General features: G+C 58.2%; 10 protein-coding genes across 10 annotated transcripts; 2 read left to right on the top strand and 8 right to left on the bottom strand.

Moving 5' to 3' along the window:
* Positions 1 to 46: 46 nt before the first annotated feature.
* On the top strand, positions 47 to 1,073 carry VTJ83DRAFT_4634 (uncharacterized protein; the record flags this gene model as incomplete). Its single annotated transcript, XM_071011145.1, has 3 exons — positions 47 to 560; positions 635 to 891; positions 954 to 1,073. 3 exons carry the CDS (start codon positions 47 to 49, stop codon positions 1,071 to 1,073), a joined length of 891 nt encoding a protein of 296 aa, XP_070866084.1.
* A 480-nt stretch (positions 1,074 to 1,553) lies between these two features.
* Positions 1,554 to 2,657, bottom strand: VTJ83DRAFT_4635 (uncharacterized protein; the record flags this gene model as incomplete). Its single annotated transcript, XM_071011146.1, has 3 exons — positions 1,554 to 1,901; positions 1,988 to 2,475; positions 2,546 to 2,657. The coding sequence occupies 3 exons, from the start codon at positions 2,655 to 2,657 to the stop codon at positions 1,554 to 1,556; spliced, it is 948 nt and encodes a 315-aa protein (XP_070866085.1).
* Positions 2,658 to 4,960: 2,303 nt separating this feature from the next.
* On the bottom strand, positions 4,961 to 6,178 carry VTJ83DRAFT_4636 (uncharacterized protein; the record flags this gene model as incomplete). The annotated part of the gene is made up of 1 exon (XM_071011147.1): positions 4,961 to 6,178. One exon carries the CDS (start codon positions 6,176 to 6,178, stop codon positions 4,961 to 4,963), a length of 1,218 nt encoding a protein of 405 aa, XP_070866086.1.
* An 898-nt stretch (positions 6,179 to 7,076) lies between these two features.
* On the bottom strand, positions 7,077 to 7,863 carry VTJ83DRAFT_4637 (uncharacterized protein; the record flags this gene model as incomplete). Its single annotated transcript, XM_071011148.1, has 3 exons — positions 7,077 to 7,267; positions 7,355 to 7,632; positions 7,820 to 7,863. The coding sequence occupies 3 exons, from the start codon at positions 7,861 to 7,863 to the stop codon at positions 7,077 to 7,079; spliced, it is 513 nt and encodes a 170-aa protein (XP_070866087.1).
* An 829-nt stretch (positions 7,864 to 8,692) lies between these two features.
* Positions 8,693 to 9,934, bottom strand: VTJ83DRAFT_4638 (uncharacterized protein; the record flags this gene model as incomplete). Its single annotated transcript, XM_071011149.1, has 5 exons — positions 8,693 to 8,724; positions 8,785 to 8,894; positions 8,960 to 9,204; positions 9,278 to 9,430; positions 9,500 to 9,934. The coding sequence occupies 5 exons, from the start codon at positions 9,932 to 9,934 to the stop codon at positions 8,693 to 8,695; spliced, it is 975 nt and encodes a 324-aa protein (XP_070866088.1).
* A 1,128-nt stretch (positions 9,935 to 11,062) lies between these two features.
* Positions 11,063 to 11,803, top strand: VTJ83DRAFT_4639 (uncharacterized protein; the record flags this gene model as incomplete). Its single annotated transcript, XM_071011150.1, has 1 exon — positions 11,063 to 11,803. One exon carries the CDS (start codon positions 11,063 to 11,065, stop codon positions 11,801 to 11,803), a length of 741 nt encoding a protein of 246 aa, XP_070866089.1.
* Positions 11,804 to 12,283: 480 nt separating this feature from the next.
* Positions 12,284 to 13,767, bottom strand: VTJ83DRAFT_4640 (uncharacterized protein; the record flags this gene model as incomplete). The annotated part of the gene is made up of 3 exons (XM_071011152.1): positions 12,284 to 13,211; positions 13,288 to 13,461; positions 13,577 to 13,767. The coding sequence occupies 3 exons, from the start codon at positions 13,765 to 13,767 to the stop codon at positions 12,284 to 12,286; spliced, it is 1,293 nt and encodes a 430-aa protein (XP_070866090.1).
* Positions 13,768 to 14,720: 953 nt separating this feature from the next.
* VTJ83DRAFT_4641 (uncharacterized protein) lies at positions 14,721 to 17,896 on the bottom strand (the record flags this gene model as incomplete). The annotated part of the gene is made up of 9 exons (XM_071011153.1): positions 14,721 to 15,678; positions 15,735 to 16,552; positions 16,606 to 16,731; positions 16,791 to 16,990; positions 17,052 to 17,242; positions 17,301 to 17,442; positions 17,516 to 17,561; positions 17,635 to 17,658; positions 17,879 to 17,896. 9 exons carry the CDS (start codon positions 17,894 to 17,896, stop codon positions 14,721 to 14,723), a joined length of 2,523 nt encoding a protein of 840 aa, XP_070866091.1.
* A 943-nt stretch (positions 17,897 to 18,839) lies between these two features.
* On the bottom strand, positions 18,840 to 20,121 carry VTJ83DRAFT_4642 (uncharacterized protein; the record flags this gene model as incomplete). Its single annotated transcript, XM_071011154.1, has 2 exons — positions 18,840 to 19,987; positions 20,070 to 20,121. The coding sequence occupies 2 exons, from the start codon at positions 20,119 to 20,121 to the stop codon at positions 18,840 to 18,842; spliced, it is 1,200 nt and encodes a 399-aa protein (XP_070866092.1).
* A 5,098-nt stretch (positions 20,122 to 25,219) lies between these two features.
* On the bottom strand, positions 25,220 to 26,698 carry VTJ83DRAFT_4643 (uncharacterized protein; the record flags this gene model as incomplete). Its single annotated transcript, XM_071011155.1, has 3 exons — positions 25,220 to 26,056; positions 26,119 to 26,320; positions 26,388 to 26,698. The coding sequence occupies 3 exons, from the start codon at positions 26,696 to 26,698 to the stop codon at positions 25,220 to 25,222; spliced, it is 1,350 nt and encodes a 449-aa protein (XP_070866093.1).
* Between the last annotated feature and the right edge of the window lie 835 nt (positions 26,699 to 27,533).

Here is a 27,533-nt window from a genome sequence, read left to right on the forward strand (position 1 = left end):
TTATCGATTTGTGGCTCATAGAATCCTTCATTGCTACGCCGCTACGATGCGCCTTACCACCTCTTCCCTCCTCCCCTTTCTCGCCCGAGCCGTCTATGCCTGGGCACCACCCGCTTACCCGGACTACCAACTCGTCTGGTCCGACGCCTTCTACGGCGGCCCAGGACAGCTCCCCAACGAAACCAACTGGAACATTCTCAACACCAACCTCGGCGTCAACAACGAACTGCAAACCTACCGGCGAGACCGACGCAACGTGCAAATCAGCGGCGGCAGAACGATGCAGCTAGTCCCGTGGCGGGACGAAACGCTGGGGTGGACTTCGGGGAGGGTTGAGAGCAAGTATGTGTTTGTGCCGCAGCCGGGGAAGAAGACGATGGCGGAGGCGATGATCCGGTTCGGTTCCTACCCGGCGGATAACAAGCAAGGCATGTGGCCTGCGTTTTGGTTGTTGGGGGATGCGATCCGGCATGGGACGGGGTGGCCGGCGTGCGGCGAGCTGGATATCATGGAGATGGTCAACGGGCTGTTGACCGGGTACGGGACGATTCATTGCAATGGTGAGTTGCGCCCGGCGGGGTTCCGACAGAGGATGGGCGAAGAGACGGTCTCATTAGCTGACGCGGCGCTGCAGTCTATCCCGGAGGCGTCTGCAACGAGCCCACCGGCCGCGGCGGCTCCGTGGCCATGCCCAGCCAGGAATGGAACCGTTGGCGGATCGTTTGGGACCGCACGACGGAGGACTGGCTGAGCGAGACCATCACTTGGTTCATGAACGACGAGCAGTTCTTTCAAGTTCGCGGCGACCAGATCAACAACCATGAGGTCTGGTCCACCTTGACGGCGAAGCCGTTGTACTTCATTCTGAACGTCGCGGTGGGAGGCACCTGGGTGAGTTTCCTGCGTGTCGATGGCGTGCTTGAGTTTCCCATGCTGACGCGGTGTCGGGACAGCCTGGGTATCCCAATGACAAAACCAAAGATGGATACGGTGCCATGATGGAAGTGGCATACGTTGCTCAGTATGCCACAGCGGAGCATAACGCAACAGAACCACAGACCAAAACCTGCTGAAGGAGTCTAGGTGACGTTGAGCGGGGCGGAGCGTTCGAGGTTGGAATTTTGGTGGCTGGCGGATCTCTGCTGTTTCTTCAAGGATATTTATACCCGACACACGTTGTAGACTTTTGCCTGTTGTGTCAGAGCATTTATTGCTCGGCTGCATATATGTACATGATAGCTCATCATCTTGCCTTGTATCTGAACTTGAACGAATTTCTATCAAACCTTCCTGTTGTTGTATCCATCATCCAACGCCATGGAACCCGTCCTTGATAACCCAAGCACTCCGCAGCCGTACATGGTAGGAAATCTCATAAACCGTCTTGAAGTCATAATGTTGCAGTAGCAGGTATATATGGTGCACTAGCTGATGGCAGCATCAGCGGATCCGTTTTTGCTGTCACACATAACCCAATGCCTCGCCCAGCAGGCTTTTACCGTACTCGCATATCCACCCATCTTATACATCCGTGCTTGTCTGGCGTCAACCCTTCAAGCCTTAAAGGCCACAGCACGCTTCATCTTCCTCTGGTACTCGACGGCCCTCTTCCTCGCCGCCGAGCTCTGGGTGAAGGCAGCGCTGCCACCGAAAGGACCGGCAATCGCATTGTTGCGCACGCGCACGATGCACACGTTGTTCACGCCCGCCACGGTTCCATCACAGGTCATGCCTGCCGGCATCTGCACCCTGACGGTGAAGTCGCGGACCGTGGACAGGCTGAAACCGGCGACGCCAGGCACGTCCTCAATGACGGGCGCGTTCTGGAAGGCGGCGGGGTCCCTGCCGCCCGAGGTACCGTCGATGGCCGCAGTCAGAGGGCCGGCGCCGTCTTGGTTGATCTTTTTGGGCGGGTGGTTGTTAGCGGTTGCTGGGCATGGAAGATGGGAGCTCGCGAGAGCGGGACGGGGGCACGAAAGGAGCTTACCTGGCGGAAGACCATCTCGATGGTGCCATCATCCGCACACGTCGGGAGGCCCTGCGTGGCGCCCAGCCCGGCCATGGCCGCAACGTTCGTCTCGGTGGCTTGCGTGGTCGGCGTACCGCTGTTGCTGTTCCCGTTCCGGCCGCCTCCAAACGCGTTGCGCAGGCGATCCAGGAACTGCCTGGCCACGACCCTCACGCCGCCGGTCTCGTCGCGCTGCTGGTTCCTGTTCCTACCGCCAAACACCCGGCTGAGCCCGCTCAGGTCGTCCTCAACGCCGACGGACGCGTTCGCGGCGTTGATGCGGGCCGGAGCACCGGCGGTGCCCATGAACGTGGCGATCATTTCGGCCGGGTCGACGTTGCCGCGGCCCTGGGTGCGACCGAGAGGGCCGGTGCGGCCGGAAGAGATTTCACGATCGCGGATGATGGCGGTGTCGGCTTGGGAGCCGCACCGGTTGGAGGAGCAGTCGCGGGGGGTGCCATCGGCGACTGGGAGGGTACGTTAGTGGCCGGCGTGGGCATGAGAGCGGGGATGGAGAATGGGTGGCAAGAGACTTACCGGTCAGGCCGGGCATGTTGACGCCATTGGCACCGCGGATCATGGTGACCACGCCGTGGGCGGCGGTCGGCGTGGCGAGGAGGGCGAGGGCGAGGATGTCGTGGGCGTGCATTGTGGCGGTTCAGGGGGTCTAAGTGCCTTGGGGGGTGGGAATCGACGACGGATGAAGATGAACTATATACAACAATGCCACCAGGGCTTGGAGAAGTGAAGAATGAAGAGTTGATCTGAATGGAAGAAGGTGCTTGAGGAGGAGGAGCCGACCCTGCTGATCTCAAGTCCGCTTCTCAACGCCAGCTTGGAGTCCTTATATATCTTTCTTGCAAGCGCTTCATCGCCTTCGTCCCAACTTCCACCACGTAGATTCCAAATCTCACCGCCAGAACACCTCCTCAACGCGCCCCCTGTGTGAGGTTCGTCCGTATCCTAGATGTGATGCTCACCCCTAATCCACCTGTGCGTTCAGCCATTCTCACGCCTAGATGCGGTTTTTGGATGTTTCATCTGAAGTCTGAATCCCATAGAGCAGCGAGGCTCAGCAGCCAAGGACAGCCGAAAGAAGCATTCTCCCGAAACAGGAGACAGATGCAACACCAAACAAGCCTCACGATGGTGCTGCAAAGGCGCCAAGGCCCGTGCGTGCGGTCTGCTCCCAAAGGTTAGCGCCGATCCCCTGGCGTCCACCCGACGCCAAAAACGTCGCCTGCTTGCTCGAAACCTTATGCCGCGGCAACGGCAAGTCTACGATCGATGCCTTTGGCCGTCGGGTATGCAAGCGTGCAAACGATTTACAAAACGTAAATTATGCCGCGGGAAACCCTCCGGAAGATCAGCGGAAATTCAACGATGAATTTGTGCTTCCTAGAGCTGGTCGCTTGGTACATCTCAGGTAATTGTTACAGCATAGCTAAGGTACCTAGTATCTCCAGCCGAAATAGTCGGCCAAACGCTGGCCGGTGAAACCCGCTCTTGCGCTTCGCTAGGTGTCTTGCTAGGTAGGCGGGAAGCTATGATCATCGGAACTTTGCCGCCAGCGTCGCCTTTGGTGTGTTTTCCCGAACTCTTCCTCGTGTACGATTCACGCTTCTCGTCGGGATCCCCGGTTTCAAGCTCCTGGCAGCTCTGCGTTCCCAGATCGGGGGTGACATTTTCCTCCACAACCCCTGGGCCCCCAAGCTGTCGATCACGGGCGTCAAAAACCAACCCTCACCGCGTACGTGTACAAACGTTTGGGAGATCGGATCAAAGGCTCCTCTTGGGGAGAACCTTGCGGATGTGACCTTGAGCGTCCATGTTGAGACATTTCCAATCGCAAGATGCACTCCCGCCGGTCGACCTCTGCAAACTTGGGATGCGTGGTACGAAGAAGCCTATAGTCATCACCTTGGATGAACTGCGCAGACGTTCGGCAGTTGGGATGAGGAATCACGAAACGAAACACGCCTGGTTGGTTTATGCAACGGAAATCCCCGTCGGCAACCAAAACCGCCTGCGGTTTCAGCCAGGAGGCATCCCTTGCAACGCTGGTTCCCCGCCGATCACCCTAGCTTCTTGGGATGCCAAAAATATCCCAACCGAGGTCACCTGAGGCAAAACCACGGCCTAGGGCGCAAGGAATGGACGAAGAAGCAAAAGTTGTTTTCACCAGAAACGCAGCAGAACGTCTATTCGTACTCTCTATGCAAGTCTATAGTACGTCTAACAACGATGCATCCTGTGGCCGATTGTTGTCCTCGCAAACGATTCCTCATCCTCGCCAACCGCTCCGATTTCTTAGCATACGATAGATGTAGAAAAACCCGGTATTAGCGATGCTTCATGTGGTGGGTTTCACCGGACCACATGCTGACATGAGGTATTGGTGACGAATGTCTCGTCACCTCGCCCGAAATGTGGGAAAATGCACGTCTCATCCAGGGCCGGGCGAAAGAATGCCTAGAGCGATGGTGATGGTACCCAAGCGCGGCGCCCGATGGGCAGCATGGGGTTGTCGACAATAATCAGGCAGCGCAAAGAATTGCTGAATGAGTCCGCGCCTGTACAGTACACGAACCACCAAGGCACAAGCCTGATCAAGCCATGGCCGCTTCGAGGCTGGCCGTGTCTCTCTGCAGGAGGGACAGCCGTACGCATCGTCTCGAACCGTCGATGGGTGGTCTCGGCGCTGAGCGGTGGGTTCAAGGTTATATGTCGGGTAGGTTGTCGTCGACGGCTCCGGGGCCTGAGAGGCTCAACAGAGAAAGAATGCCGGCGGCGAGCGGTTAGGGGTGGTGCCGGGATGCCTGTTCCACGGCCGTTAGGACCACAAAAAGGATGCTGTTGGCAGATCCGAGCTGAGCCGCGTCGTTGAGGCACGCAGACCCCCCCCCCCCAGGGCCTGTCGTCAGAGGCCAAAGAGCAAGAAATCTCGGCCGCTCAATCGCCGCCCACAATCACCACCTTCTGCCCCAGCACCACGCTTCCAACCAACTCATCCTCCGTTGCAATCCCGACCGCATGTTCTGCAACCTGCACGCTTGGCTCGGCCGTGCCGCCCACCGAACCGCCTCTATCCCAAGCATGCCCGCGGCAGTCCCGAACCGGATCATCTCTGACCAAGGCGCAGACCATCATGTCTCCGCGGTGCTTGCCATACTTCTCCCTGAGCTCCTCGCGAAAGCTCGCCCACGCTTCGCGCGAGTGGAGCACTGCCGCTGCCACCGCGGCGGCAAAGTTGCCCCTGGCCGCGCGCGAGCGCGGGTCCGGACCGACAGGCCCGAACGATCCGTCAAGATGTATGACGCCCTTGTCCTTGCTGAGGTCGTGGTGGGTGATGCGGCCCTGGCAAGGGCCCATGCCGCCGTAGGAGACATCCGGGAGGGCGAAGCAGCCGGTGGTGAGGTTGTGGGGGACGGTGGCGGGATCGATGGGCGTGTCCGGGTCGCTGCGCATGTTGAAGAACGGGGCGGTGTGGTTGAGGCCGAGGCCTGGCGGGTTGGCGATGCTGATGGGCTGGGTCGAGTCGTGGGCGTCGACCCAGTTGCTGTGCGCGTAAAAGTCCTGGATTCCGTGGAGGGCGCGGCCCAGGCCTTCGATGGCGGAGCATTTGGCGCGGGCGTACGCGTCGCTCTGCAGGCCGGGGAACGCAAACGTGCAATCCCCGCCGAAGGCGCTCGACAAGCGGACCATGTCTTCGCGCACGCGGTGGCGATCGTCAAGGATACGTTCGGCGGCGGCCACGGCTTCGCGAAAGCGGCGGCGGAGGTGGTCGACGCACTGCTGCAGCTTTGCCGTCGCCTGTTCACGGGTCTGCGGGTAATCGGGGATGTCGAGGTAATCGGCGTCGTCGCAGTGGGCGGCGGGGCCTTCGGGGATGGGGTCTAGGGTGTCCGGGGCGCCGACGGCGCCGTTGATGCCGGCGCCGGTGATGGCCACGCCGAGAATGTTGACGTGATAGCCGGCCAGCTGGTCGAGGGAGCGCGGTTCGAAGCAGATGCCGTCAGATTTCTCGCCTGGCGGACACTGGAAGGCGAGGCGTGTGATCATTTCGTGTTCGTTGTTCTGCTGGAGAAGGGCTGGGGCGTTGATGGTGGCAAAGGCGGCCGTCGTCGTCACCCAGGCGAGGAGGGCCGGAATAGGAGGGATGAGCCGCATGGCGCCGGTCGGCGTGGTGGTTGGTGCTTCAGGGACGATGAGAGATCACCCGGTTTTCTTCAAAACGAAGCATTTCGGGAGTCAGGATCAAGGCGCTGTTGAATCGCCTAGCCCCAAGCCAAAGAGGGCTACAGCGTGGAAGCTATCGCTCTAGGACAAAGAGGCCCGGAACGTTGAGGTTCGAGGCCGGCATGATACGGGCAGTGGCGAGGAAGATTTGTTTTGCGCAGAAGAAAAGAAAACAAGCCTTGAAGGAGGAAATCCGACCAGGAAAAGGATGCCAACCCAACATTCCGGGTTCCGGGTTCCATGTTTCAGCTTGCAGCGCGCTGACTCAAAACTGCCTGCGCCATGGGCAGGGATGGGCCCTTGCATGATGTCATCGTAGCGCCGGAACGCGATAGTTACCCGACAAGGTCAACAACGCAAGGCCGTCCCAGATGCCACATGAGAGGGTGACAGTACAACATTTCACGGTACACTAGGTACTGAGGAGTGAAGATGAGGTTCAAGAGTTTTGTGGAGTCAACATTTGAGGTCTACTTGAATATCTGCTCAAGGTAGCTAGCTGGGCCTTAGGTAGGGATTTGGCAGGTCTAGCATTCAGCAAAGCAGCAAAGGACTGGACGCGCGGTCACGTATCCACCCACAGACGGACCAGCAGGGGTTCTAACGTGACATGACCAGCACCGCTGATGCCTCAAAGGCGGCCGAATATTGTCTTGGAAAACCTCAAAGCGAGAAGATGATGGTGAATACGGGGCGCGAGGTGTAATCAAAGCAAGGAATCGAACATGGAGCGATGTGAGACCCACAAACCATGAATAATACCACGGCTGCCCTTCCTCGGCCGGCTTTCAGTTCAACACGTCGCCAAGCGTTACGTGCCCTCAGCGCCCTACCACCACCGCAAAGGTCTCATCCTTGCCGCGCCTGCTGTTTGCACCGGCGGCGCCGTTGGCGGGAACGCGTCGCTCGTCGGTGCGACTTCACCACCCGTCAGCGTGGATTCATTGCTCGTTGGCCCGGGGTCACCACCCGTTGGCGTAGGCTCATCGCCCGTCGGCGTCGGTTGTGCCGTCGGTTGGCCTGTGCCGCAGCCATCAGCCACAGCTCAACACCGTCCTCCCCGAAGCACCCAGTCATCCTCCATTCAGGATCGGACAAAACACTCACCGCACTCATCTGCGCTCGCCGTGGACACAGCGTAGAGGGTCTTGCAGCCCGAAGGGCAGCCCGCGGGCCCATCGCAAGGCCACGAGCTGTAGAGGGTCGGGACGGCGTCGGCCGCGCAGGAGCCGCATCCCGCGGTGACGGTCAAGGATACGACGCACTGGAGGGTGATGCATGTCGCGCAGACATCTGCCGTCGACACGACGGCGGGACAGCCCGAAACGTAGTCCGTGGTGGCCTTGGCTATATCTTGGGCGAAGGCGGCCAGGGGGCAGGTGACCCTACGGGATCGCTTTGTCAGCTTGAGTTGGCTTTCGAATTGTGGGTGTGTGTGTGGTGTACGGTGGTCTGTGTGCAACGTGGTAGAGAGTTTTGTTTGTTGGTATGACGGGTTAAAATGGTCGCTGCGTGGGTGTATGTGTTATGTATGTGTGGGTGTATAGCTGAGTGGCTATCTGTGGAACTCACATGGCCAATATTATGGCGTATACGTTCAATCGTGGGAGATGCATGGCTGCTTTGACAGGTCTCGGTTTAACGGGCGAAAAGCTTGCGGGCTCTTGCGTGTGTGTGCTGAATAGGAGGGAGGATGAAGCAACAGCTGGGAACTTCCGCCTCTTCTGAACCAAGATCGATAGGCATCTAGCTCATGCCGTGGGATTTCGCAGACGCCGATCACGCGGTCTCTCGGGCGGGCTCGGGTTTTTGATAGAGCACGTCTCTCGCCACGCAAGCCGAAACTCGACAGTTGACTGAGGTTGTGGCGAAACGAAGGGCTCTCTAGCGGAAGGCTGTCCGATCGGACCACGTTCATCGACGAGAGGTCCAACTCATGGCAGCCGTGTCTTGCATCGGGGGGATCCAAGCGTTGAAGAAGAATCAAAAGTTGCGCTGCACTGCCCCGTCGCCCGAACTAACACACACGTCATGCAGCAAAAAGGCCAAGCTTTGTCGAGTGCCAATCCGCTCTCTTCCTTCCGCTGTCACAACCACATCCGCGTGGCATTCGGCTCGGCACCTTCCTCTTTCACCCGGTCCGTCGGGTCTAGTCTTGCACGTTTGCTTTGACCTTCCTTGTTCATGAAACCAGCGATGCAAATCACGTTCACGTCGACGGTGGCTCGAGCATGATGTCTCGAGCTTTGTCGATCCACCTCGTAGAACCTCGGAGCCCCCTACAATAATACAAGGCACTTCACACAAAGCCGCCCCTCCCCCCAGCAAGACAAATCTCACCCAATGTTTCCGATGCTCCGCCCCGAGCAATAATAATGATGCCCCAATTGTGAGACCGGCCGTGCCACTGGATTACGACCAACAGATCGCCCGCACATTGGCCACTCATGTGAGGAACGTTGGGGGCACATCAGGGCCTGCAATCGCTGTTAGCACAACGCTCCGATCCGACGATACGCGACCGCGATTTGACTCACCCCAGACATGCAAGTTATCCGGCGCCGCCTTGGTGTGGTGCGTCGGCTCCCTCATGTCGAGCAGGTCGCCATCGACGTAATGTTCCATGATGAAGCCGGCGGGGTCGAACCTATGCAATGGTCAACGCCGTCCCTCAAAAACACGGCCAACCTACGGGGATCCGGGGTGTCCCACCAGTAGTCAAAGATTTGGCTGCCCATGATATGCCTCCCCACACCCCAGCAATTCTTCCATCCGCGCTGCCTCAGCCAGTCGTGCCCGAGCACCTGCGCGTCGAAATCATGCGTTTCAAACGACGAGTGGTGCACGTGCATCTTGGGACCCTCGAAGAAGAAGAAGCAGTGGTGGTCGACGAGCTCGTCGCCTCGGTCAAGCCGGAAGAAGACGGTAATGTCGACATTCTGGTCATTGTGCACCAGCTGTGGGGGCCAGCAGGGTTAGCGTGTGCATGTGCGAATCGTTCCGCAGCTCGGCGAGTTCGCAAGCTCTTACCTCGCTCGCGTGGAAGTTGAAGTATGTCGTGTAGAACTCGTAGCATTTGGCAAAGTTGGTCACGCACATGCCGAAGTGGCCCAGCTTGTGCACCGGCGCGGGCCGTTTCTGGAACCGCTGGAACTGGTTGACTCCACGGGTCTTTTCGACGGGCTGGGCGTAGTCAGCAACCCCGTGTTGGTCAAGCGCTGGTCGGGGGAGGGAAACGGTGAAAGAACCCACGTAGTTGAACTTGAGCTGCGGAAACCCCGGATCCTCCAGGGCCACGGCAGCCTGCCCATGCACCAAATGAAACGGGAACCCGTCCACCGGATCATAGAACGTCACCCTCTTCCCACCGCCGGGCACGCCCGTCAAGTCGTGCACCTCGGTCGCTTTGCACTCGGGCGGCAGGATCTTGGCGGCTCGAGCCAGGTCATCCTCCGACTCAACCACAAACGCAGCGCCGCCGAACCTGTCTTGGTCGGATGCCGTGAGCGCGAGCACGAACGGCTCGGTGCCGTAGCCGCGGTAGTAGGTCGTCTTGCCGACTTGGGCCGTCTCGACGAAGCCAAAATCGAGCGCAAACCGCTTGGCCGAGTCGATGTCCTTGTGCTCGTACCAGACGTGGGCGATGCGCACAAGGCGAATCTTTTGAATGGGGTTGTCCGAGGTCATGGCCGAGGTCCAGGGAGGGGTTGCGTAGATTTGGTGATGCTGTTGGTACCGTTCTGGAACCAGGCAGTTGGAGGGGTTGTAAGTCAGCGATTGGACGTGTTCAACTCGACGTTGACGCCGGCTGGTTGGTGATGATCAGCGCCATCCAAGGTGCGCGAGAGACGACCGTTGCTCACAGCCGCCATCTTAAACATGCCCCAGTCCCGAAGGCGCTTTCTCTTAGCAAGGACGGAGATTACATTTGGAACCCGTCCCCGTCGCGGCGAGGTCCGCCGGGAGCGACTGGTTCCGCGGGGCAGCTGTGGGGTAAGGGGCGGGTGACGCAGGCCGGACATGGATGAGGGAACATCTGCGAGGGACAAGGCCGGGTGTTTCTTGACGGAAACAACGGCAATTCGTTGCCGGTTGAAATCACCACACCTGCGCATATTCACCGGATGCTATGAGCCAGCAGCAGCGAGAGAGCCAACGGCCGTCGGAGCCGGGTAATTCGACCAAAAACCGCCATCCGCACCAGAACCACCTACCCGGTGACATCCTCCCTATTTGCTGCCGTGCGTAGAGACCATCATCACGGAAGGAGGGGCACATTGAGGGAAGGGTGATAGAAACCCATCATGCCAGCGAGCTGCAGATCGGGAAAGTTTATCGTAGTCCAGTCTGTGAGGTCATGCAATCAGAACCCGGAGCGGGAGTTTCTGTTGGAGTTGGTCACGGTTTTCAGATTGAGACGTCTTCGATATTTCAGGTAGTCAGTCCACCATGCATTGCATTAGGGTTATCGGCGACCATTTTGTACAAGACAGGACCTACCAAAGCCATCTTCTTCAGGGTGGTGAGGGTGACAGGAAGATGGTCAAGGTCCCAGTTCCTCCAGTCTCCACCCGGCACCAGTCCGTTGGATCGAGTGGGGTAAGATCGCCAGCGCAACCCTAACCCTTCAGCGCGCATCCCACCCACGTTCCCAACGCAGGCCGCTCCTCCGAGCCGCAAAGGTCCCCAGCAGTGACAGGGTCCAGCAATCATAGCCCAACTATACTCCCCAATATCACAACGACCCGTCCAAGGCAAGATTCCAAGAGGCCACGACCACCTCAACGACCTTTCGGCTCCTATACCACAACTACCATGGCCAAAGGCAAAAAACTAAAACCCTCCGACTACCCCGCCTCCCCGTTGTCTCCTTCCAGCCCACCACCGCCCTCGTGGCTCCTCGACAACCTGCCCATCCCGCGCCTCTTTGTCTTCGACCTCGACTACACCCTCTGGCCCTTCTACTCCGACATCCACATCTCTCCTCCCGTCAAGCCCGTCCAGCCTGACGCGTCGTCGTCGTCCTCCTCCTCCTCCTCCATCATCACGACCCTCGCGGACCGCAACGGCGAGCTCTTCTCCCTCTACCCCGACGCCCCGCTCATCCTCCGCCTCCTCGCCGCCCTGCCCGGCGTCAAGATCGCCGTGGCGAGCAAGTCCCCCGTCGGCGACCTCTGCCGCGAGGTCCTCAAGCAGCTCCGGCTGCCGCCCTCCCTCCCGCCCGGCTGGGCGGAGGCGATTGAGGAGTACGCGGCCTCGGAGGCCGCGAATGCCGCTGGCGGCGGCAGCAACAAGACGACAGTGCCCAAGAAGGTCATTGACGCGTTTTCGAGCGGCGGGTTGGAGATATACGAGAGCAGCAAGCTCAGGCACTTCGAGGTGATTGCGCGGAGGACGGGGGTTCCGTACAGCGAGATGCTGTTTTTTGACGACGAGAGGCCGAATTTGGAGGTGGAGACGGTCGGGGTGACGATGAGGCTCATTCGGGATGGGTTGACGTGGGAGGAGCTGGCCAGGGGGATTGAGCAGTGGAGGGGCAATCAGGGCCTTGTCTGAGGTCGAAGTCAGGATACACATAAAAGTAGGCGTTGATAGGCGTTGTGGAGGATCATGAATGCAAGAACACCCAGGAATGGCTCGGACCTCTGGATAGTAATATCGAAGCTGAGGACTTCGCGATAGAGGGAGGGCTGGCGTGAAGGAAAGAATGGATCGGGGCACATACCCATTGCCAAGGGGATTTATTGGTTAACTCGAGATACCAGACTTGTTTCATCAAATGACCGACTTGCCGCACCGGAGGATGAAGAATGAGAGACAGGATGCGTCTTGGAACACCATTGATGTATGCGTATACAAAAAGACCCAGTCTTGATGCAGATCCCCCAACCTTGCCCACCAAGAAAAATGTACCTTCAACGCTGCAAAAATCCAACGAGACACCGACCAGCCAAACACCGTCCCTTCGGGATGTCTATGCCAAATCCTGCCCAACATCAACGCCTTACCCAACCGTATCTCCCGCCTCCCCGACGCTCACACAGCAACCGTTGCCGTCTTGGGCTCTTCCGCTGCCTGCGCACCGTCTCCGGCCACCTTTTCGTCCATGTCTTTCGCCACCACCTTTTCCTCCGAGACGACCAGCCCCTCGATCCCTTCCACCACCGTCTGCACTGCCTGGCCGTCGATCTTTGTCGCGGCCGTTCCGTTGACCTGCGCCGTCGCCTCCTCCCCCGCAAACGCGGCTGCGGGAACCGTGCACACCCGCTCCCTCCTCTCCTTGCCGCCCTTGCTCCCCACCGCAAAGCACACCATGCGCTTTCCGTCTTCGTCCGGCACCCAATACGCCGGTCCGGCGGGGAAATCTGCGTACCCGTTCTCCCAGCTCACCGCCTCTTTGATCTTGGGGTCCAGGTTGGGCCGGTCGAAAAAGTCAAAGTCGAGCTCCCCGCCGTACGCCTTGGGGATGTTGCGCGGCTCGATGAACGCCTCGAGCGTGCTCTTGACCTCATGGGGCTGCAGGATGAAGATCTTGGACACCGTCACGGGGTCGAACCACCGCTTGATCCACCCCCAGACGGTCCCGAAGAAGTAGGGCGCGCCGATGACGAAGATCCGATCCAGCGTCTCCGGGTAGTGCGCCGTCGCCAGCGTCGAGGCCGTCTGCATGTGGCCCTTCAGGTTCCAAAACATGCGCAGCGACACGTGCGAGACGTCGACGATGTTGGTGCTCAGCGTGACGGGGGTGCCCCGCTCGGCGTGCGGGCGGTCGTTCATGGCGCTGCAGAGGGGCTGGGTGAAGCGCGTGAGGTTTTCGTAGAGGGCGAAGAGGCGGAGGAGGCGCTGCGGGGTAGAGCCGTCGGTTTGGGCCTTGCTGGCGTTGGTGGCCTCGGTGGACTTTTCGTAGGCGGAGACCGTTTTGGACTCGAGATGGCGGATTTGAAAGAGGTAGAGAGGAATGCCTCTGAGGCTCTGGTTAGTTGGTGCGAGAGAGGTGGACGGGACGGGAGAAAGAGGCGGCGGGGGGTGGGTGAACGAACCTCCTGTCTCGTCGACCTGTCCATTGGGGATACAAACGCCGTGTCTCTTCGTACGCGTCTAGGTCAATCGTGTCGTAGAGCACCTCGAGCTGGTTCCGACGCCGCCACTCCTCCGTGTCGCGGAACTGGACGTAGGCGTCCTGGACGGACCATCTCCTCGCGCGGAGGAACCGTCTGTGGGTAGGAGGATATCCGTCAGCGACCAGCTCGAAGCCCACCGACTACTTGAGGGGTTATGACTACAATCAAAAGTAATACGAAGCAAAGAGAGAAAGAAAAGAAGACCTACAACAGCGTTCCGTCATCACAAGATGCCCTCTTATTCTCGCCTGGCGGCGTGTAAAGCCCCTTCTCCGTCAAAAAGGCCTTAAACTCTTGAAAGCTTTTCTCCTCGTCCGCTGTCAGATGCCCCAGGTGCCCATGAGGGTAGCCTATATCGTGGCCGCCCACGGAGGTGACGCGCTCGAGGTCGAGGGTCATTTTTTTCTTGTTGGGAGTGGTTATAGAGCTGGTGTTGTTGCCGCCGGCGCTTGGCGTTCGTCAAGGTTCTTGGACTTTTCTTGGTCCTTCCCGTCACTAACTCCTCGGCGTTGTCTTCTCTGCTCGATATGACAGAGAAACCGGCGTAACGCGGATGCGCCCGTCTTCTACAGCCAGCGCGGCGCAGGGAGCGCAAGTTTGCGTTGAGCGTCGGAGTCAGAGGAAGGATGCGGGGCGCGGAGGTGGCGGGATGCAGGCAGCTGGTGATCTGCAGGCCCAATCTGTAAGTGATGCGTGCTTACTAGGCGGGATCGGCCTGCGGATCGAGTCTCAGAGTCACGTCGTACGGAAGCTTAGCAACTGGAAGAAGAGAGTAAACAAAAGAATCCAATGGTGTATACCACCAGAAGGGCGCTACGGTTGCGGAGGCGAGGAGTGAGGAGGGAAAAGATGCAAAATGCAGCCCGCCCTCTGACGGGGACTCGCCGACTCGATTCCTGTCTTGCTTGAATCCCGTCAGTCATCGGACTTTGCATCCACCCCGGTGGCCGATCCGAAGAAGCCGAGAAATCAATGACGCACAACACAGGGCCCACTTGGACGGGCCTGCCCTGCCAACGTGCGCCAAGGCGCAATGGAACGGTGCGCTATTGGCTGGCTGAATCAAGGAACCAGGGGTGAGTTCGCGGCGAGAGGGTTGGGGTTAGTTTAGTTGGGTTGCGACAACCCAAGGTCATTGCTGGTAGTGGCGGCGGGTGAACAAGACCACGAGAATTTCATTACCATGAGCCCATGCATGTGGACTTGATGTATTCATGATCATCTATCACGAACCACACCAGCCTCAAGAAGCAGAGCTTTTCTGTTTCGCTCTTTACACATTCCAAGACACCAATCATCACATCACTATCGCGCCCACCCCGCCCCTTTCTTTAAGCCTACCAAAGGGCCGCTTACTCCTCTTCCTCCTCTTCCTCGTCGTCCTCATCCGCCTCCTCGCTCTCCTCCTCTTCCTCTTCCTCTGCCTTCTCCGCAACCTTCGGCCCCTCCTTCTCCAACCTCAGCCACTCCTCCCACTCCGGGAACAGCTCCTCATCCTCGCCCGGCACACCAATCGCCTTGGCAACCCGTCCCTTCTTCTGCTTCTCCAGGCTCTCCTTCCACTGCTTGACCAACGCCGGAGCAAGGCTCGGCTTGTAGGTCTGCGCGAAGAGCACCGCCTCGGCAAGACGGCCCGTCTTCACCAGCACATCGACGCACCCGTCGACGTCGCCCACCGACCACTTGCAGGTGAAGGCGACATTGTGCGCGCCCGCCTCGGACGCCTGCTCGGCCAGCTTGGCGAGGCCTTCGCGGTCGTTCGTCGAGGTGTAGACCAGCAGCAGGGACCCCAGGTCCTTGGCGCGGACGAAACATTCGGTCGCGAGGGGCACATCCCAGGCGGCAAGCCCGGCGTCGCCGAGGGTCTTCCACTTGTGATCGGCGTCAGCCTCGCGGGCGAGCTCGAGGGCGATGTCGAGGCGGTTGAGGGCCAGCGCCAGCTCAAACTTGTGCTCTGGGTCGGTAGCCACTTCAAGGGCGAGCTCCTTGTGGCCCTGGCCCTCGAGGAAGCGCGCAATCTTGTTGAGCTGGTCTTGCGGGATGCTGGGGAGGAGCTCGGCGGCCGTCTCCATGTCTTCACGCAGAACGAGGGTCTGGTATTCCAGTACGGGCAGGGAGAGGGCGAAAGACGTGACCGACAAATCCTTGTCGGTGAGGTAGACGCGGCTGTCGCGCTGGAGGTAGCCCAGAATGTACATGGGCTTGTCGAAGTGGGACACCGTGTAGGTTTGGTCGCCGACGAGGTAGTTGAGCCGGTTGGTCGTGTTGGTGTAGATGAGAACATCGCCCAGCCACTCGGCGGACCGGATGCTATCCCGGGTGTCAGCAGGGCAGCGCAACGCAGGCATGGACACACAGCTGCTTACCTTTCGTTGATATCGGTGACCACGTCAAACGCAGCCTCGACGCCGTCCTCCTCGACCTGGCCGTTCTGCACCGCCTCGTTGTAGGCCTCGCGCGAAAAGCGAAGCACGTACGTCGTGTCCTCGCAGGCCAGAGCCACCAGCTCGCCGCTGTCGCTCCAGTACACCTGCTTGGGCTCGACCTCAATACGGCGCACCAGGCCACCCGTCTGCCAGTCGTAGAAGCTAATACCGCCCTGGCCCTTGACACCCAGCAGCACGCCACCCGTCAAGCCGTCGGCCGCGAACGGCACATCGAGACCCCCCTTCTTCTCCTGGAAGTTCTTGAACACCTTGACGCTGGTGGCCGATTCGCGGATGGCAAAGTCGTTCGAGTTCTCCTTGGAGGCCCAGACAAAGTCGAGGGCCTGGCCGAATGCCTTGTTGCGCCAGGCCAGCGCCGTGTAGATGATATACTCGCCGTCGCCGCAGATGGCGGCGAAGCGACCATTGGGCGAGTGGATCAGGCTCTGCGGATAGATCTCGGCGTTGCCCAGGTCCTTGGTTGTAAGGGTGATGGGCTCGTTGTCCTTGGTGGCCTCGCCGCCCTTGATAACGGCAGACACCACCTCGTTGTGCCTGGCCCAGATGATCTTGCCGGAGCCATCCATCGACACGGCCGGCTCCTCGCGACCAAGCTTGATCACGACCGAGCCGTCGTCGAACCCGACGGCGATGCCCTGCTTGCCCTTTTGGTAGGCAACGCACCACGCACGCTCGAGGCCGTAGTTGAGCGACTGCTCGAAGCGGTACGTGTTGGCGTTCCATATCCTCACGGTACCCTGCGCACGTCAGCTTCCAAGTCTTGGCGCTGGTCGGGCAAGAGATAACCTACATCCTCCGAACCCGAGATGATGATGGGCAGCTCCGGGTGGTAGCACGCAAACGACACGTTGTTGGTATGCCCTTCTAGAGTGGCGATCAGGCTCTTCGTCGTGTAGTCCCACACTTTTACCGTGCGCTGCAAGACAGTCAGCGGGCTGATAATCCATACTCCCTCCGGCGGGAACGGGGTCTTACGTCGTCTGATGTCGTGAGCAGGTACGGCTTGTCGCTGTGCGGGTAGTAGTCGACGTGGTTGACGCCCTTGGTCTCGTGAGCCTCGAGCTGGAAGTTAGGTGTGGACGAGCCCAAGCTCCAGATCTTGACGGTCCTGTCCAGGCAGGCCGAAGCGAACGTGTTGGTGTCCTTGGGGTTGATGGCCAGCGACATCACATAGTCTGATCGCAGGCATGTCAGCACCCATGTCGGCCTACCGGGGGAACGTTCTCTGCAACCTACGCGAATTGCCCTCGAAGACGCGGACGTTCTTCCACCCCTTCTCCCAGTCCCAAAGCTTGATGGTCATGTCATCGCTGGCGGTGAGGACGAAGGGTTGTGTAGGGTGGACGGCGATGGCGCGGATGTAATCCGGGTGGGCCTCGAAAGACGTTATCTTTTCGTTCGTGTTGTAATTGTAGACGCGGATTTGGCTGTGTCGTGCGGTCAATCTCGTCATCCTCCACCGTAGCCCGGGCTCGGAGTTCATACAAATCATCCGACCCGCAGATAATCCAGTTCTTTCTGGCAATGAAGCGACCGGCGCGCACGGGGACATCGGTGAGCTCGAAGGTCTTGACGACCTGCTGCGTCTCGTACGACCAGATGTAAACGTGGCCACTGTAGAGCGTTGCTGTTGGGCCGGGTCAGCGGCGAGGAGCGCAATGGGGGCACAGGGAAGCCGTCGAAGGAGCAGGCGGACGAACTGAGGATCCATGGCTCGGTCGGGTGGAAGTCGATGCCTTTGACCCGCTAGCGAAGTGCTGTTAGCAGAGCGGGCCGGGAGGTAGGGAGAGGCGGGGACGGGGGGCGGGGAGCGGCATACCTCAGAGCGGGCAAAGAGCTGGCGCTACATCAGGCAACCACCTGTTAGCAAGAATCCATAACAAGATGGTACAGAGTCGGACCGGGGCCTCTAGGCTGGACACGGAGCGCAAGCATCAGGAGAACGGAGTCCAGCGTGCGACCACGGAACAGCCCCTGCACCGAACGGTCACCCCATTTCCCGATGCCTGACTCTCCTTGTCCACGACGAAGCCAGAGAGGTGAAGCAAAACTGTGCGACATGCCTTGACATCCAGCCTCATCTTGATCACGGTGGCGTTGTTTCAGGTACTGGGTGTTGTTGTCGGCGTCGAGCGTCGTGATGCAGGTGGGGGGTTTAAGGCGGCACGTCTAGTTATCGGAAAGGGGGGGGGATGCGGCGGAGTGGTTGGTCAGTCGCTTGGCAGGAAGACGTTGCGAGGTTGCGTCGTTGTCTTGAGCGCCAGAATGGGGGGGACTGAGGCGCTATCGACTCTCGACGTCGAAATCCGAAAACTCCAACGAGCGAGGCAGTCGGGCTGTGTCGAGTTGCCGGCCACGTTTCGAGGTCCAATGCTGGCCAATTTCGCCAATGTGGTCAATCGGCTGCAGCCAGGAGTGGGAGCGGCGGATTACATAAGCCTTGGCGTTGCTGCCTCAGGAAGCAACATAGCTAATAGGTAGCTCCAGGTAACTAGCTGGGTGGTACTTGCTTACATTTGGTAGCTCTGGTGGATCGTTGGTGGGGCTCCATGCCTCTTGCCGGCCGCCTGAGCTGCATCACAGCACTCAGATGGCTCGATGGATCAGGAACAACAGGGAGGATCAAAGGCCGAAATACCATGCGCTTGATCTCTCAGCGACATATCGAGTCCCTAGTTAAAGCAACAACTCGCTACGTCTAACCATTGTCCCATCCACATCATTCAGGTATCACTCACCGGAACCAGACTTGTACTTATATAGTATAGGTAAGACATGCACCCCTGATCGCTTGGCGAAGGCCTACATAGACGAAACCCCAACATGTACACAGTACAAGCCATGCTCTATTATGTTACAGCCATTTCGTCCCAATCCAATGCCATAGTTCCAGGCTGTTTACCCTTCCCACGCCAACACCAGGTTCCAAGCCCCGAATCCAACCTATCCCAATCCTTATAAGGCACACCGGTTCCGTGAGCCTGAGAAATGGCACAGCGGGGGATGTAGGACAACGGCTCGCTACTAGTCGGAGTCAGATATCGTGTCGGCCTGAACACGCTTCACCACCTCAACAACGGCCGGGAACAGTTTCTCCGAGGGCTGCAACCCGCAAACGCGGCGGACCACCTCCTCAGCATCATGGGTGGCCATGATCTCAGCCAGCTGGAAGGACTCCTCGTCTCCCTCGACGCGCTGGAACCGGAACGCCATCTCTGCAGCCTCCAGCAGCGCGCCAAACTCGGCGCCCATCTCCGCCAGCTCTGCCGCGGGCCCGATAAACCTCTCCTTTCTGCCGAGCTTGCGCAGCGGGGCGCGACCGACCCGCTCCACCGCGTCCTCGAGGTGGGGGTTCCCGATTCGGCGCACGATCGTGTCTACGTACGCCTGCTGCTCGTCGTGCGGGATGCCATGCTTGCTAGTGATCAGCGCGGTCGTCTCCGCCAGCGCGCGGCGCACCTCGGCGTGGATGTCGCGGTCGCGCAGCGCATCGTAGACGGTCGCCTTGCGGCGGACGTAGCCGTGGTACGCGGCCGTCGCGTGACCCGTGTTGACCGTAAACAGCTTGCGCTCGATAAAGGGCTGGAGGTCGTCGACCCAGCGGACCCCTTGAATGGGCGGCGGGGCGTGGTCGGAGAAGGGGGTGCGCTCGATGACCCACTCGTAGAACTTCTCGAGGCGCACGTCCAAGGTGAGGCTGCGGTCCTGCGCGGGAACGATACGGTCGATGGCCGAGTTGGCGAAGCGCGCTCGCCTCTCGTAACCGTTCAGCCGCGCCGGGTCGGTGTTCATGGGGGATTGGATCAAGCCGGCGAGGGTGTCTGTGGCGCCGATGGCGTTCTCACAGGCGATGACCGCCACAGGGGTTAGATCCTCGGACCGCGCGTCGATGCCCTTGGCAATGACCGGCGCGATGCGCTCAAGAGTGGGCGGGCCGACGGCGCAGGTCACCAGGTCCGCTGTCGCGATCTCGTGTACAAGGTTGGCCTCGTGCGTCCGGGAGTTGATTGCGCGGTAGTTGGTCACAACAGTCTCGGATGTGCCATCGGCGCCCACTTCAATGACCCGGTAGCTCTTTTGTGCGTTGAGCCGGTTGACCGTGACGTTGTTTACCTCAACAAAAATCACCTCGTAGCCCGAGTTGTGGAGGAAGCAGGCAACGAACCCGCGGCCTAGTAGGGAAAAGAGAGTCAGCGGCCATTGGTTACTCCGTACTGTGCTGAGGATTTGGACGGGAGGCCGGGGCCTGCGTACCAATGTTGCCCGCCCCGAAGTGAACAGCCTTTTTGGGTGCGTTTCTTTCCATTCTGAAGAGCGCCGGTTATGTCCGGTACGCTAGATGGAAGAACGGGCGTCGGAGGGGCAGGGGGGAAATAGAAGCAGCAGATCAAACAAGAACTGACGGTTGTGGTGATGACGTCGAGATCGTTCAAATACTTGGCCAGGAGCCATCCGATCTCAATAGGGGAGCAGTTACTGAGACGCCGATGCGGCACCCGATACCAGCAGGGTCGGCCATTTCTTATACACGACAAGGGCATATTTGTTTTTGTAGCTCATAAGGGCGGGGAGACGGTCGCCTTCCCCTCATCTCTCCCCCAGAGGCGAGGGGCTCGTGGCCACCCTCTTCAGTGACGACGATGGGCGGGTCTTGGATGACGGGTTCGTTGTGGTGTGCCCGTAGTAGAGATGGGTACGGACCAGAGGGGTGTGCCGAGACGGAAGCGGAAGACAAGTGGGGCTCATCGGGAGCAAGAACGGCCCCACCGGCCGCTTGGCGGGATGGCGCATTTCCCGGCGTGGTTTAGCTGGCACCGGTTCAGGAACGCCGCATCAACCACCACAGGGCGAAGTCGCGGGTGCGCACTGCCCGTTGGCAGACTTGGAAATGTGCAGTTGAGTTTTGTCCCGGCAAGTATCACGCTTATCTGACCTACTATGCCTCGGCAAGTTTCCAGGCTTACAAAATAAAACACTGTTCCTCTGCTTGGTCTTGCAAGTGGCCTCGGAATCAAGCGAGCTCGCACCGGGCTGTCGACCCAAGAGGGTTGTTGAAACAAAGATATGAAGATGCCGCATTTAATTGGCCCTGGGGGGGGGACCGCTCAGAATTTCTTTGATGTGGCCATTCTGTATTCACCGGAATTGCGAACCATGCTTTCGGCAGCCCACATCGACGTGTTCTCCGGGTCCCCACCCGGTGAGATCTGTGGCCGGCTGCATGTCATGGAACCCGCGAGAACAGCGAGCCCACTGTGGCTCAGAGCAGCATTCTAGGTTGGCTGAGACTGCGAGGGCTTCCTTGGGACGTCCAAAGATTCTCCCTTGAACAGTTTGCTGTCAGGGACAGACGGAGCATCAGCCAGTCGGGTCTGGCTCTCACTCCCACTTCGTCTCAGAATAAGCCGGGGTGCAGCGCAGCAATTGTTTGAATGATGTCAGACTCCAAGCCTAACCCTGGACTGGGCCCCTAATGGGCTCCCTTAAAATGGCAAGCGGTCGATGCTCCTTCACACCATCCGTCCGTACTTCCAGGTTGTCTAGAAACCAGGGTTACAAAAGAATGCCTTCTCAGAAAGGCCTAAAACACCCGCGTAGGAGGGCAAGCCATGTCAAGCCATAAAAGGTTTTACCTTTCACAGCAGAATTAGAATGTTTGAAACATCCCAACCTTGTTTAATTTGGCAAGCTGGTGAGCCCTTGTTGTCTTCGCTTCTACTCCCGGAGCTTGGATCCGGACCGGCCAGTGCCTGTGGTGGTCTGAGGAGTCCAGGTCCGAAGGATCCGTTTCTGTGTTGGTGGCCGACAAGCGAAACACAACCTCGTCCTGCACTGCTGAGATCCTGCACCACCCTACGAATCCGCCCGGCCTCTAACGATTGTTTTGATCATCGGTATTAGCTCTCGTCGCGTTGCTTTCGTCTAACAATTCACCACACCATGTCCCACCCGACCCAAGCATTGACGCCGTAATTTGTAGCAGATAACCCTCTCGACAAGTAGGATGCCGAATGAGACCCGAGCCTCCCTCCTGTGGCGTCCCGTTCGACTCGGCCAGCCATGTCCCTGTCGACCTCGCATGGTAGTAGCTGGCGCTCATGTTCGCCGTGGCCCGATTCTCCTGCACCAATCAATTTTGGGCCCGTTCTTTGCAATTGTCTGCATCCGGTGATTACTGGAATCCGGTGCACGGTTCCTAGTCTGCAATGGAACACCATCCCTGGCCTCCCCGGTGGCAGAGCGGTACCGCCGATGCAATGTTGGACCGTGACACGGATAGCCAGGCGGCAACAAGATGGAGTGGACACATCAAGCCGTGAGTTCCTTTTCTTGCTTGCGTTTGTAGAGTGTGAGCCTGATGAGAGGTTGACCTCATATCCCTACCTTATTTGTCCCCCATTCCTCACCTCTCAGATTCAACAACATGAAATGTGGTTGACCTCATCACATGATTACCATTCAATCAACCGTATAATTACATGACACAACAGCTGTCTTGCCATTCTAGGTATAAGGGGCTGTTTTCTTCTTGCCCATTTCCTTCTTCTCTTTGCACTTCTCTTTCTCTCTCGTTGGGAATCCGCCAGGCAACCAACAATACTACCCAATTCCACAACATTTCAAGACGGCCTCTTAAATGCCTCGCTGTTAACTGCACCCCACCGTGGATTTGCCAGCCCGCCATGACGTCACACTCAAGCGGCGTCTCTCACCCTTTTGACGAGACCAAATTGGTCAAGCAACCGTCATTGTCATGGCGTCGAAAACCACAGTATGAAATGTAGGGCATTATTTGCAGAAAAATCTATTTTACATGGATTGAGAATCTCCCCCTGCGTTGCCACGTCGCCAACTTACTCCAATCACCTCCCTCATGAGAATGCGTCGGACATGGCACAATCCTATGCTAAGGAACTAATTAACCTGTTAGCAGACTCACCTCTGATCCCCTTTCAACGCTCCCTGTCTCAATCATCCCTTACCGTTACTCCTGCCTACTCCGAACTGTGACTTTTCCAGTGAGCCCACGGCTCGGCTTTAATACCGTTCTCCTCTTAAAAACACCCCTGGGTTGCTAGGTCACACAAACACAACACAACTGATCCGGGAAAAAAAAAACGATAACAATTGAAAGTCAATATGTGCTCTGGAGCACAGTGCCCCGAAGCCCGCCTCCACCCCCCCCCCCCCCCACATCCATACTCCGTTCGCTTGCCTACCGAGTCCCCGCCCTTCTTCTCCGGCCGGCTGCCGGGACAATCAGCAGGCGCAAGGCCCATCAATCCGTCCCCACCCCGGTCCCAGTCCCGCCCAGCATCAAGTCCCCCGTTATGCCGCTTTGGCGCACCCAGCACCCAAAGCAGGGGGCATACACCCGTAACTACAGGATGGCGTTGACGACAGGCACCTGGTGAGCGCGCTCGGGTGCAGAGTTTCCAGATATGTACAGCTAGGCATACGTCATAGAGTGGGCGGGTATCAGTGCAGTTGGCGCTGGGTGGACACGACAGAGTAATTATCCGGAGAAATGGTACCACGGCGCCGGCGTGCGGTAAGTGGATCTCACCGCGCGGCGCGGGCATAGCACTCCACTAGCCGCAAGCCCGAAACACACCGACTGAGATGGGCAGTCTTGGTTGCTAGTTTTGGGAGGAGGGTATGATTATGCTTTGGGAAACCGAATTATACAGTGGAGGTGCTGTGCCCAATTGAGACAGGCTGAGCCTTGAAATGCCAGTACCTCGCGGTATGTAGGATGCCGAGCTACACCTTGCAGGGGGGTTGGGGAGTAAGGGGAGTGTGCCTTGGAAATCCCAGGATGATCAGGGGGTCATGAGCTAACGGATGGAGTCCTGTCCGTAGATTGGAAGAGGGTTTAGGAGGGGTTCAGCTGAGATCCAATCCAGCCTTAACCAAAGCCTTTTGATGCCATACCATCGTACTACTTGTGCCTATGCCACTCCACATCAGAATTTTCTTTCAGAACGATAATGTCCCCTGAACATGAGGCTTGATCCCGCAGCGCAAGCCCATCGTCGTATTGCCGCTGCTGACCTCGTATCTGGTGTGATCATTAGCCATGCCAATATGCCGGAGTTCGTCATGGAAACGCGGCAGACCTCAAGAGCGTCCTTCTAGAACAACTCAGACAACATCCTCTGGGCTGAGAGGTTGCTAGAGTCCTGGTGCACGGCAGAAGCAAGATCACCGCCAATTGAACACTGCAGGGGGCAGTTCGGACGAATATTTGATGAACTTGTAGGGAAGTCAGCGAGCGTTGATATGCAATAGTTCCACCCATCCTCGATGACCTGGGCGTTAACGTTGAGTAGCATTGTGATTATGGAAAGCATCAGGCAGAGTCTCCATGATTTTGTTTGAAGAGCTTGCGTTTCCGAGCAGCTCTGAACGCCAATGTTGGAAAGGTTGAGGGTCAATCTCCCAGTCAACAGCAATGTTGAGTAATGTCGTGGCCTCAAACCCAGCTGGCTGATCAAGGATCTTGCGCAGGACGTACTCACAGAGACCGTATTCCACTGCACAAATAGCCATTACGTTTGCTTTCTCTGCGTCCAGCCAATGTTATACCATCACCATCGTGTAATGAATCTCGCCCAGGCACGCGATGTCGATGTCGCTGACTCGGCCCGAGCCTGTTCAGCATATCTTAGGGCAGAGCCCAGGTGCTCGTCGACGGCTCCAAACTCCAGACGTTTAGAAAAAACGCTCACCATCGGGTTTATGCGTCACTCTGGGGGAGCTCCTTGATCAGGACGGTGCGTGCCATCAGCATACTGGCATTGGGCATGAAGTCCTCTAACTGGTCCATCATGAGGGATTTCATCTCTGCAATCAGCAGGAAGTTCAGTACTGTACGGTGCGCAAGACTGACACGATACTCGAGGTGTTCATCATCAGATCATCAGACGACGGTACTACCCCTCCATCCTGGGAGTAACAGGCACCATGGTATTCCACGAAGCCCTTATACTTGGTTTGGGTCGAAACACCCGACCGACTCCGTCCGTGGCACGATAGGCAGGATCTTTGATGATCCGCCGATATGTAACTGACCAACAATGGATCTTAATTCTCATTGACGGCTTGGGTCCGACTAGCCATGGAAGGATCCATCAGAATAATTACGTGTTGGATGACTATCCCCCGGAATTGCGAGCGACCACGCCAGAAGGCGCAAAAGAAGATCGAATAGGATGCCTGGCCCCTTGGGCATTCGTGCAAGACATACCCAACCAAGGTAAAGTACACCAACCCAAGTTATAATTTTGAATTAAGGTATAGCCCAAACTCTAAGAAACCAGGACAGATGGAAAAACACGAGTGGGCAACGTCTTTGCCATCCCTTTAACCTCATGAAGATCCAAACGGCGCCGCAATTGGTATCACCTCGCCTCCCTCGACCTCATAGACTCCAACGTCAACCCCTCTTTCCTCCTCCTCCACGACCTCATGCCTACTACAATAAACACAATTCCGTTCCAAAACCCCCTCAGCGATCCCGTGATACCCACCATCAGATGCAGCTCGTAGCTAAAGAAGTCCGGATTTGCGAACACAGCGACGCGGTTCGTCGAGGGGCACATCCAGACCAGGAGCAGCGCAATGAAGAAGAATAGCGGCATGAGGATGTACTGTCTGAACGAGAGGGACGAGGCGGCAGAGCCTGGGTCGGCGGCTTGGATGGAGGTGGTGGTGGAGGGCAGGCCAGGGATGGTATTACGACGACGACTGCGATCGCGGGCAGGGGGGTTGATGTGCGTCGTGGACGGGGTGTAATGCTTCTTTTTCGTCCGACGCTTGTCGTTGGCTGAGCCGGCGGAGCTGCCACCGGGGGACTCAACCCACGTTGTGGTGCGTGGGGAGCGGTCATCCATGTCGGAGTCGAGGTCGACGCTAAAGCCGTCGGCCCCGTCGGCTGAGCGAGGCGAGTACTCGATCGTGATGTAGGTTTCGCGTGAGTCGGGAGGTGGCGGAGGTGGTTGGCTAGCACGGGCGCCAGGGGCGCGGGCGCCGATGGTGTCGTCCATGTCTAGAACCCCGATGCTGGATAGGCTGGTGCTGTTGGTGCGACTGATGGAGCGGAGGATGCGGCGCCGACGGACGATCTCGATGCCAACGATAAGGTAGAGGACGATGGTGACGATGATGCCGATCCAGATGGGGACGTAGTAGATGACGATGCGGAAGAGAACCCATTTGCGGCCGATGGCGCACCAGAGCTCGAGTTGGAGTCAGCCGTGTGACTGGGGAAAATGTCGCCACACATAAGGTGCCAACTCACCGTCACGCCGCCATAGAAGGGTCCCTTCTCAGGGGTGCTGATGAACAGGCCGACAAATGCAGGGATGAAGCAAAAGGTTGTGATGGCGACAGCGTACTTCCACTCCAGCTTGCGAAGCATGCTGGCGTCATAGCTGTTGAAAACGATGAGATAGACATTGATGGCCATGGCCAGTGTCCACATCACATCAGCAACGGGGAACCTGGGATATCACCCCATGAATGGTCAGCAAACTAAGAATTAGTATACTACAGGGTGGCAACACTTACATCTGGTTGAGAAATCCCTGAAACTGACATAGAGGCGACGCATCTCCATCCTTCCAGCCGCTCGTTGAGATCATGGTGCATACGACGTCGAGGGCGTTATAAAAGGCGTTGATGACAATGAGCCTGTGCATCGGGTTGCGAAAGTGCCGCGACAGGGCGAAGGTGGTGATGATGGTGATGACTCCCAGCGCCGACAGCGTAGACGCGAAGCGCGTAACAAATGTCAACAGCCATAGCTGATGAGCATCGAGCTCATGGCTCGCGCGGGCCTGGAGCGCAGGCGAGGCTGCTGCTATGGTCGCTGCTGCCATGATGGTGGACTCGGAAGCTTTGAAGCTGTCATCCCGTTGATGGAGCTTCCTGTCCGAGTCGTGTAGCAGCACCTGACAGAGCCGGTTGCGAGAACCACCATGATGCCCCGAGCAGGCAGATGATCGACAATAGCGGGGTTATGATGGCGATATAATGCGCTGGTTGAGGGCATTGAGTAATTGGCGGCATGGGATTGCGTGCTGTTACAACGGCCATTGCCCTCGAGACAGATCTGTGGGGGGCACCGCAGCTGCACGTTCTTCAACAACCGGGTTTGGGATCCTCGAACCTGGGACCGGCTCGTGGGTGTGGGGGTCGCACATTGAATTACGTGAACGTGATCCGAGACGCCGGAAACGCCCTGCATGATGCAGCGAAGCAAAAAAGAAACAAAATCGAGAGCCACCGCGCAGCGGCTTATAGCCCCTTGGTTTTACCCCTGGAAATCCTTATACTGAGCTCTCGCCATCACCCTGGGTGATCACGTTTCTACCTGCAAGAGGCTGTCTTTGCGTGTAACAAACGTGAAAACCTCGGGCTTCGGTGGAGCTTCGTCCCCGACATCTGGTCCTTCTCCGCGGGAGACACCATCGTCACGCACAAGCCACTGACCTCGTGCGCGGCATAGCCAAGGGGACCTGCATGCCGGCGACGACTGTCAGGACCCAACAGAGTGGGATGTTCCCGACAAACTTGCCTGCGAGGGACGACGGCTATGGTGGAGGTATGAAGTGATACCGAAGACGGAGCTGGAACGATGGCAACGGGACTTGTTTGACATGACTTTGTCACTGTCTCAGGTTTCATAGCCAAACACCAAACCGTTCCCAACAC

Source organism: Remersonia thermophila, chromosome 4, assembly GCF_042764415.1.
Source record: "Remersonia thermophila strain ATCC 22073 chromosome 4, whole genome shotgun sequence".
Taxonomy (NCBI): domain Eukaryota; kingdom Fungi; phylum Ascomycota; class Sordariomycetes; order Sordariales; family Chaetomiaceae; genus Remersonia; species Remersonia thermophila.